The sequence below is a fragment of the Solanum pennellii genome, chromosome 10, assembly GCF_001406875.1.
Source record: "Solanum pennellii chromosome 10, SPENNV200".
In the NCBI taxonomy this organism is placed as follows: domain Eukaryota; kingdom Viridiplantae; phylum Streptophyta; class Magnoliopsida; order Solanales; family Solanaceae; genus Solanum; species Solanum pennellii.
In genome coordinates, this window is record NC_028646.1 from 77,918,856 (window position 1) to 77,930,550 (window position 11,695).

An 11,695-nucleotide genomic window follows, 5' to 3' on the forward strand; every position below is an offset into this window, starting at 1 on the left:
ATAATTTAAAAATGTCGATATACTAATTTTAGGCTAATACGTGCCAATTTTTTTACGAAAAAAATTGTGCATTAGAGCGAACTATTAAGTCAAAATAAATGATATAGCTATAGTTTCATTTAATTCTAATTCGTAACAAACACATTGTCATTCGTCTCTCACCACTTTGGAATCTCGCACACCACTTTGTGGCTCGCCTATCTCACTCTATACAAACACAAATGTATAAATTATACAAATATTAATCCTTCCCCCCCCCCCCTCTCCTACTGGTCCAGTTCTCTTTTGTCTTTCTCTCTTTCTCGCTTTATACAAACACAAATTACACACAATGTATAATTTGTGTTTGCATAAAGCGAGATAGAGAGATTTGATATACAAATATAAATATTTTAATTCGATTTAATTGTGTACAAATTCAAATTGTATGCACATATACAAACACAAATCATTGATATATATATATATATATATATATATATATATTAGTTACATATATACAAGTATCTAACCGATATAAATATACGGTTGCTGCAATTTTATACAAATAAGATGCCTGCAAATCATATGCTTTATAGCAAATATAGCTTGTTGGAGCGGAAATAGCAAAAATGTAGTTATAGACTGCTAATATAACTTTTATGTTTCTATTCTTAAAATTTGCTCATTATTTATTTATTTGTTAGTTGCTAATTAATATTGGACTATATGTTGCCAATTGTATGAAACAATTGGCTATCTGTTCCAATTCCTCGAATTAAAAAAAAAATCCAAATTTTGTAGCTCAAGATGCAAATAATGGACTTATCTGAGCCCATAGTGACATGAAAAGTGTAAAGCCCAAAAGATTATGACATAGCCAGAGCCATTTAGGGCCCATAACAAACAATAAGGCCCACTAAACAAAAGATTGTTTGATCAATTCTTTTAAATTTGTTTTTTTTTTATCATAAATACAAAAAGATTACCACTCAGACGCATGGGCGGAACTATAGTCACCCTAGGGTGTTCAAGTGGACATTTTTCATCGGAAAGTTAGATTGTGTATATATATTAAATTCTACATTTAAAGAATATACGTTTAAAACTGGACACTCTTAACAAAAAAATTGACTTTGGTCCATTTGAACGAAGAAGTTTCAAAATCTAAACCCTGAATAATACAATTTTATTTTGTAATTTTTAACTCCGCTACTGCTCATAAGATTATCCTCTCATCTTGTTACTCGATAAACAACTCATTTTATGATCTAACCACAATTTCAAAATGTCTATAAATAAAAAGGATAAAAAAAAACAATTCTATTTGACTCTAGTATCAAATCATCTTTAGGAAAAAAAAAAAGGAAAAAGAGGCCATTATTTTCAACCATCTAAAGCAAAACTTATCCAAAATCTTTCTTCTTTAAAGAAATGGGGATTCTGGGATAGCTAAAACACTTTCTTAGACAAAATAAACAAGATTAGACATGAAACTTGAATTGTCAATGTTGAAACTTGCAACTAATTGATATATGAAAGTTTTTTTATGTTGTTTAATATTCAAATACTTTAAGGTTAAACATTCAGCAATTACGTGTAGAAAAGATTATTCATCAGTAAATAAAAGAGTTATTATCTTTTCATGACAAGTGTCTTTCAATTTCGATGAGTAGACGATTTTATAATTAAAGCGATATGAGCATTTTCAAGACATCACTTTTTTTCTTAATTAAGAAAGAAAAGTATTTTCAATTTCATTTGGCTATAATATGTGATAATCCATTAGAAGAAAAAGGCAAAAAAAAAGAGATATTATATACAAAGAAAAGTAAAAAACTGTTTCAACAAATCAATTGCTATCTTGAAAAGTTAAACCCAAAATCTTTCCTATATAAAAAAGAAGATTTTGAGGAAGCTAATCACTTTAGAGAACTTTAATAGTCAATGTTCTATTAGTCAAAGTTAGTACTAATTCTTGTAAGAAATTAATGTCTCAAAGTTCTTTTTCATATTCCTCTTGTAAATACACTTGAAAAATGACCCTACCCCACACTCACCCTACCCCACACAACAAAAAAATACCCTTGTATTTTGCTTTTAATTCGTACGATCTTTAACTATATGAGAATTCTATTATCTTTCTTAGTTACTTTGAAGTTGAATTACCATCCCTTTTCAATCTTTAAGAGAATATCCTTTACCTTCCTTAGTTATTTTGAAGTTGAATTACCAGTTTACCACCCAACGCTTCATTTGCTCATGTTACCAATGGTGGCAATGGAGTTTTCTTGATGTAACTGTGGTGGTTGGTGGTGACGGAAAAAATGATGACATGGCAAACAAAAAGCTATAAAGAGACGTGGCAATGATGTGGCTACCACGTGTTGCTTAAATGGAGCGCGTAGAGTACATTCTCCACCATGAAACTAGTCAAAGGGCAACAAGGAGGAACATAATTTCACTACTTCTAACACGTTAAGGAGGTAATAGAACTTTAGTTAAAAATGTAAGACGCAAAAGGAAAAAAACATCTTTAAATTGAGGTAAAAGAAGTCATATACCATTTGTCTATATACATAAACAAAAAAGACAATTGATGTAATCCCTCCTTAGATTAGCCTAAACAAAACTAGCAGAATTTTTTTTCATGTGAAATGTGTATAATAGACCTTTTACATGTCAACTTAATATTTGTATTATCCAAGCTATGTAAGTAACAAGAAAAACATTATATAACAAAAACCCAAAAATAAAAAAAAGAATTAACCTAAAAAATGTTACTTTAGCAACTTTGTGAAGGAAAAAAAAAAGTGAAAATTATAATATATGCATCATTCATTAGATTAGATAGCAGTAAGGCTACTCAATCTTTGTCTTGTTCTGTCTGATGATAGATTTTCTTCAATGGCCTTTCTCTTGTTGTCTTGTGATTTCTGTTGTTGTACTATGTTGTCTGATTCTTGATTTTGTTGTGATGGAACAACATATGTTGTGTCTATCGATTCTTGTGTCACAATTATCTCAGCTTCTTGTTGTTGTTGTTGTTTGGGGCTTTTACATTTGGTTTTCATCATATGAGGTTTAAGTTTATTAACATCTGATAATCTTACTGGCTTCAAGAAAAATTCCTCTGCCCCTTCTTCTAAGCATCTGTAAATCAATCAATTGAATCAGTCTTGGAACGACAGTAAAGTTATCGACCTATAGGTCACATGTTCGAGTCGATGAATTTGATTGTTCTCTTCTTACCTACTGATTCTTGAAGGAACATTTTCAGATGACATAATCACTACTGGTATGTTCCTCAGAGATGCAGATTCCTGTTCAAAAGAAACTGTAAATTAACCAAAATTGGTCCAAGAATTAAACACTAGATCTAGATACAAAGAGCAACATAGAAGGGCTAGGGCGTAAGACATTTCTGCAAGAGGTTGTTTCCGCGTCTCGAAACTTGTGTGACTTCTTAGTCACGTGGAGGCAACTTTCCTAGTTACGCTAAGACTCAAAAAGAAACATAAAAGGGCAAGAACATAGGATCTATTGTACACCTTATCGAAGTTTGTTTCCACAGCACGAGCCCGTGACTTCCTAGAGGCAACTTTCCTAGTTACGATAAGGATCACCTTCTAAATACAAAGTCAAAAATAGGATCCCAAACAGTATATAACTAAGAAAAGCCCCTTACACACAAAAAGATCAAATTTTTACAATGCCAAAACTATGTTTGTTGGGTAAAATTGAATAAACCACACTTGGGTTTAAAAAAAGATTAGATTTTTATAATACCCATCCAATCAAAATAAATGAGTAAAATTATGTTCTAAATAAACTAATTTACAAGAACAAAAAGATACCTTAATTTTCTTAAGCAAATCATAGCCAGTCATCCCAGGCATACAGTAATCAGTTATAATAAGATTAATTTCAGCTTCCTGCAAATTCAACAAACAGAAAAAAAAAACTTAATTTTTTCAGCTAAAAATTCATACAAAATAGTTCCATCAAATGAAATTAATTAAAAAATTACCTGATGATTATCAAGAGAAACACAAGTTTGATTCTTGTCATTTTCTTGTAAACCAAGAAATTCTAAAGCTTTACTTCCAGAATCTACTGTTGTAACTGCATCAACAAACGAGTTAATATCTCATATGGTCACTCAACTAATTAACGAGTACAAAATTGCAAAAAGCATTTTCTCTAAAATTCAAAATTCATAAACTCAAAATCCTAAAATCAAGAAAGTACCTTGACAAGCAGAGGTTTTTAACAACATCTCAATGAGTTTTCTGTCAATAACACTGTCATCAACAGCTAAAACATGAAACTGAGACTCAACAGCAGCCATTCCCATTGTTACAATTTTTTCCCCAAAAAGAAAAAAAAACAGATCTTTAAAAGAAGAAGAAAAAATAAAGTTGGGTTTTTTTTTTCTTTGATGGGATTCTTTGAAAAAGAAAAGAAGATGAGTTTGTTGGAGAAAAAAAGAGGAAAGTTTTTGCCTTTGTATAGAAGTAAAATAGCAAACAAAATCTCCACAACTCACAAAGCAAGATCTGACCAAATCTCTCCAAATTTCCAAGATTGATTTTTTTTTTTTTTGAATTACAAGGCAAGCAATGGGAAAATCTGATTTTAAAAAAAAGGTGATTTTTTTAAAAAAATTTTAAAATTTGGAAATATGGGTTTTGATAATTATAATGTATTGGGTGATGGGAAAAATGATTCTTGAAGATTTGAGTTTTTGTTTGTATAAATATTGTAATGGAAAAAAAGTATGGTATAAATATTGAAAGGAAAATAAGTTTTTAGAGGAAAAGGGAAAGTGGGGGTCAGGGTATTTTGGAAGGTGGAGGGGTAGGGGGTGGGGGAAAAGTGGGACCCACCAAATCCACCCAAAAGATACAGGTGATGTCAGCAGTGATACCTTTTTCCTGGTGTGAAAATCTTGTGTGATTACCATATCTTGAGCAGGTGCAAGGTGGTACAAAAGTGTAATATTTTTTTAAAAAAAATTATTTTTATTGAAACAATTTTATCAAATGTTAGAAATAATAAATTATAAACTTAATTTATATGCAATGATAATATATTTGATAAGATGGAATGAAAGTCGTAGATTGGAGTAGAAGATTAGTAAATAATGAAGTGTTATTTTACTTTTCGACGTATTTAGGGTTGGTTGTGGCTATCGGTAATAGTATTAGCTTTATCTTTTTTTTTATAGTCTCTTGTTTTTGCTTTCTATTGTCATTTGTTTTCCATACTTGCTTTAATTTATTGTATTCGAGTGATTAAGAATCCTTCGGAATCCTCTACGACGTAATGATAAAGTCTGCGTATATTCTATATCTCTTCCTCATATCTCATTTATAAAATTACACTTAATATATTGTTATTATTATTATTACAATGATAATAAAAATAATATAATATACAACATAATAAATCTATAATTTTAAATAAAAATAATATATTATGTAAGAATGGATCCATATTCCTCACCATTCGACCAAATGTACTATCCAACCTTTTCACCTACAAAGGTCGATAGATAATATTATATCAATTGTAAAAAATATATAGGTACAATTTTTAATTTTTTGCGAAAAACTTTAAAATTTATGTAAATTATGATATACCCTACGAATCCATCCTTTGACAATATATCTACTATAAGAGGTTAGACGAACGATTAGAATAACAATATAAAATTTCTTTATGTTTATCGATGATAAATACAAATTGAAGAGCAACCTATAAGTTAACAATTAAATATTTATAGATATTTGATTTAAAAAAACTAATTTATGTACAACGTCTTGATAGAAATAAATGAATTAGTATAAATTTATAGAGCGCTAATTTCTAAGCTAAGTCCGCCCCTAATTAGTGTTTTTATTTAGCATTAAGATTCCTATTTTCTCTGTTCTTTTTTATATATCACTTTTTTATTTTCCACTCGCACCTTTCTATCCTTATTTAATTTTTTTGAAATTCAAATTTTCAACCAATGAATATGAATTGATTTATATTTAATTAATTTAACTAATGAACATGAATCATTTACTTAACTTTTCTAAGTTGGTCAAATGTATATTTTCAAGACTAATAACTCACAAGATAAAAGAATAAATAATATATTGATTTATACATTAATTTTATGAAATGACAAATATTATGAATCAATTATTTATAAATAAAAAAAAACGAACAGAGTATTTAATAATCTCATAAAGGTGAATCCTACTTGATTTGATCCACTTACATTATATTGTTCACTATTTAAAGCATCATAGGTTAGTTGATATAGTACCACTAATAATGCAATTTAATTAAGGGGAGATTAAATAACATGTGCAAGCACACAAATTTGTTGGTTTAATTAAAGATATTTGATGACTTACATTAACTCTTATTTATTGGCCTATAAATTTGGGAGATCCATTAGTTGAGAATTGTGATAATGTAGGCTAGGTGACCTATTCTAGTGGACACATAAAAATAATTGTCACAAACTTAGATGGTTTTACAATTTTATGATCACCTTCAAATTAATTAGAGAGATTTTGAAAGATTTGTAAAATTTTAGAATGACTAATTTGTCTGCCCTAGCTTCTCATTTGTCGTTGATTTTCTATGCTCGATTTAATAATTAATCTTAAATTCATTATCTTGTTGAGAAAAGTTTGATTTCGCTCGTCTAATAGCTTAAAAGAAATTCACAAATTTCTTTGAATTTCAAAGTTTATTGAAGTCTTTTTTTTCTCAGTATATGTAAAAAAAAAAAATACAAATATCAAATATTGATTGCAGAATAATTTTAAACTCAAAATCTTAGTTTAATGAATCTGACTAACATAAAACCTTAATAAACTAGTTCAAACTTTTTGTGTATATGATGTATGATATTATGACTCGATATGAAACATAAATAACACAAGAAATTACTATTTACATGTTTATGAATTTTAAATTGCAAACTCCTATCAATATTATATAAAATCAAAGATTCTCACCACATGTTTTGCCTAAAATTATTCCACAATCCGTACAAAATAAGTGGTATTGATACAGAATACTTATTAAATTGTTAAAATGGATTTCAAAATTATTACCTAGATATTATCAATTTTGTATATGAAAAGTAATAAATTAAATAGTCATAATGAAATTGCAACGAAAGTGGAAGATAAATGCTGTATTTTTGTTGTTATGAGATGTATCCCATGGATATCATAGAACTTTACAACAATTTGATAGATGATAAATAAATATCGAATATAAATAATTTTTTATAATTGTTAGATGATAAATAAATATCGAATATAAATAATTTTTTATTTTAATATATAAACACTAAACTAGTTAGGAACTTGTACATATAGTTGGCATTAATTTTTAATTTTATTATTTAAAAATTTTTTAATAAAAATTCTGACTCGATTATGTTATCATTTGTTCAAACTAGTATTAATTGGATAGAGAATAAAAGAGACGAAGACTTTTTGACCATAGAAAAGAAAAAAAAAGGATTTGGTCATGCAAGAAGATTTAAAATAGAAAAATAATAATAATATAACATCATATGGGGACCTACATAAGATTCTTCAAAATATGAAGGCCCATAACTGTCAATTTTTACTTTTATAAGTATAAAAATTTAACATGCTATAGCTTATTTATCTTAACTTAATTGTCAAGTTGCTAATTTCATTTATTTTGAGTATCCGATTTAATTCGTTTTAATTTTTTTTAATTATAAATAATTTAACTTACTTTTCATTTTATGTTTAATGAGTGGGTTTATAATTGTACAAATGTTATAATACGTTTAAGATTACAAGTATGATAAGTTTTACTTGACTGCATAAATAACATAAGAGATTATTTGATTTAAAGATTGTTTATGTTGAATTAATTGTATTATTTCTTATTGATTGTTTTTTTATGTTAAAAATAACATATATTACATAATTTCAAAATTAAAATTAAAATATTTATTTATAAAAAAACCTCTTATTAATTAGTTCAAAAAAAGATTAAGGACCTCAAGCATTTTTATCGTTTTAGTTATTTTATTGAGAAATAATTAATTCTGATCCTATTATTTAAACTACATGAGGAATGAGTTATCTTATTAGTAGGGATAAAGCAACACTAAATTTAATCAAATTACTATTTATATTTATTCAATATTACCAAAAGAAAACTGTGTTTATTAGCCAGATAAGTTCTACTTAAATTGAAATCAATAGTAAATTCAGTATAATTTTTTATTTTTTAATTAAAATTCGATATTTACGTCGAGATTTGACTAACTAATTCAAATTCACATTAAAAACTTTAACATAAAAAGTCATTAACCGTTTCTTATCAAAGCAACTCCATAAATGATAACTTGATAAACTCTTTGATTCAATTTATTTGTCTTTTTTTTCTTTTTAATCTATACAAAACAAACATCTTTCCCATTTTTGACAATTTTTTCATTCTCAACTTTCTTCGTAAAATGTTTAAGACTATAAAATCAAAGAACATCTCGATATATTCCATATATCTTCATTTTAAAATTATATGATTCAAAAATCTTATTACTTTTTAAATTTTGTACCAAAATTAAAATCAATCAAATAAATTAAAACGAGACAAAATAATTAAATTACGAACACGATATTCTAGAAAACTCACATGATTAATGTACAACATGTATCAAAGATTGTAAATAGTATATGTGTCTATGAATAAAGATTCCCAAACGCATCATATATTGTCTGGTACAACCTGTCTCACTTAATCCACACTCTAAAATCATAAATTGAATATCCTGTCTTGCTTAAATCCAAAAATATTTATTATATAGTTTTTCTTAATAAAAAAAAATAAAGTATATAGCTCCTCCATTCATATTATATCACAAAACAGAGGGTATGATAATATTTCTACCTTTTTTTCTTTCAAAAGTCATGTGATTCAATGATATAGTATATTGTCCATTTGGTCATGAATATTTTTTTAAAAAAAAATTGAAATTGAATTTCAAAATTTTTCAAAATTTGAAAAACTTTTTTAGGTTATTTTTGTAATTTTCAATCTAAATTGCGATTATAATTAGAAAAAATAAAAAATAGTTGTTATATATACAAATAATCAATTGAGTTATACATAGATAATTGTATATATATATATCATCAGAAATATACTCTATATATGCTTTGAAGAGAAATTATTTACTCAAATCCCCCCAAAAATATGAATAATTATATTATCATTAGACAAAAGCCAAACAACTAGGGTAATGTGAAGATTAACAAGTCCTAGTCTATAAACTTAAATATAAAGTGGATATGTACAAAATATTTAATTTTTTTTAGCACTTTTCTCTATATGGAGTGGGGTTGTGACTTGTAAGGTTGGGAAGTGGGGTTATAAATTAATGTATACATATAATTTGTTGAATCTCTTTTAAATATATAGAGAAAAAGAAATTTTTAATTAGCATATAATATTCTTTCATTCCGCTTTAAAAAGTTTAGAGTCTTAAAGTTACAGTAAAATTGTTTTCGTGTGAATTATAAGTTGTAAATTTGAGTCATAAAATCATCTATTGATTTTGTATCATGATATGATATCTACTTATGCTCTTTTTAGATTGTCGCCCTAACTTGGTTATGGTATGAATACGAAATGCTTCATATAACATTACAAGAAAATTGTGAATTACATGGAGATTTTCCTAGAAATTAGTATGAAAATTCGTAAAAAAGTAAGTTTTCTGTGAATTTTCATATTAATCCATGAAAATCCTCATGTAACTCATATTTTTCTTGTAGTGCAACCTATTATCTTTCTTTCTTTTTCCTTTTTAATTTATTTTTTGAAAATTCCGATTCGTGCGTGAAATCAACTACTAATATTTATATCATAATGTAATATACATACACACACTTCATCTAACTAATTATCTTTCTTTTTTCTATTCTTTGAATCCCCTAATTAAAAATTATGACTGGTATGTGTAATCAATTATTGATATTTGTATCATGATATAGTATCTACGTTATGCCTCTTAGAGTATAGCCCTAACTAGAATATTGCATGAACGTGGAATATTTCATGCAATCGATTATCTTTTTTTTTCCTGCTTATTCTTTGAATCCACTTACTAAAAATTTCTGAATTGCGTGTATGGAGTGTTGGGGCGAGGGTGGAACTTTCTAGGCTACTCATGTTTATATCATGAACGCGGAATACTTCATGTATCTGATTTTTTTTCTTATTTTTTAATCCGCTTATTAAAAATTCTGACTCGCGTATAGCATGTTGGTGTAGAGGGGTGGGGATGGATGGACCTTTCTAGGCTACTACCCCTCCATGTTTAGGACAAGGAGAGTATATTATGAATAATGCAAACAGATAGATTCCAGCAGATTGTGTCTACCCCTTGAGGAACCTTACATGTTTTCTCTTCCTATTTTTCATAATCACTTTTGACCCTACCAATATTGTTTCATCAACATTTCCATGTTTTGTGGATCCACAAAAAACCCAACTTATAGTCTTTTTTTCCCTTTATTTAGGTGTATTTTTGCTTTACAAATGAACATATAATAAAAGTTTCACATGTTCAACATTCACATCACAACTTTTGTTATATCAAATTTGAGCAACATAAAATTCATCAAAAGTACTCTTTATTGGGGTTGTTTCATACTTAAGATTTAAATTCGATGATTTAATTGACCTAATCAGAACTCCCAAGTAAGATTAAATATTTTGGCTAATCATCGTTTTGAGATTTGATGATACAAATGTACATTTAATGAAGTTTCACATGTTTAACATTTGTATCAGAATTTTATGATTAAATTGAATTCGCGCAAACATAAAATTCATCAAAAGCAAAAAAAGAAAAGTACTCACTATTAGAATTGTTTCATACTTAAAATTCAAACTCGATTATTTGATTGGCTTAATCAAAACTCTAAGTAAGATTAGATATTTTGGCTAATCATCAGTTTGAGATTTGACATCTATTCAATGGTACAAGGTTGATGTCAACTAATTTGACATTGTTTAGCCTAATTTTGTTTGTTTTGATCAAGATTAGACATGATTGGACTGGTTAAGAACACATTATTATAATTAATATAGTGATTAAAAAATTAAACATTCTAACTAAACACATTATATATACATACACTCAGACCATGCAAAAAAGAAAAGCCAATTAATTACTTTTGTAATAATAATAAGGAAAAATTACGCGTATAAGTAAATATATACTAGTCAATTAATTAATATACTTATAGTTTGCCCTAGTTAGAATTTATGACCTACTTGTAGCTATAATTACGCGGCTCAATTTTTTGATTTTGTATAATTCGCACGTTTGTATAATTCAAAATTTGTATATTATAATTTGTATAACTTTTGTATAATTCGAAATTTCTATATTATAATTTGTATAATTGTTTACACTTTTGATCTTCGTAAAACAAATTTATACAAAAAAAATTATATAAATGTACCTGCGAATTATACAAATTCGCGAATTTTTATAAACGAGATATCTTAAACTGTAGCTACAACCCGTAGATATACAAACAATAGCCATGGAGTATAATTAAGTTTATTATAATAGCTTTTGCGAAAGTTTTGTAATAATAATAATAATAATAGCCATGCATACATGCATATATATATATATATA

At 27.1% G+C, this 11,695-nt stretch overlaps 1 protein-coding gene across 1 annotated transcript; it reads right to left on the bottom strand.

Annotated features, from left to right (window-relative positions):
• Positions 1 to 2,520: 2,520 nt before the first annotated feature.
• On the bottom strand, positions 2,521 to 4,746 carry LOC107032088 (two-component response regulator ARR8-like). The gene is made up of 5 exons (XM_015233668.2): positions 4,231 to 4,746; positions 4,010 to 4,104; positions 3,837 to 3,914; positions 3,232 to 3,302; positions 2,521 to 3,132 (listed from the first exon to the last, which is right to left on the bottom strand). Exons 1-5 carry the CDS (start codon positions 4,334 to 4,336, stop codon positions 2,826 to 2,828), a joined length of 657 nt encoding a protein of 218 aa, XP_015089154.1. The 5' UTR covers positions 4,337 to 4,746; the 3' UTR covers positions 2,521 to 2,825.
• Positions 4,747 to 11,695: the final 6,949 nt, after the last annotated feature.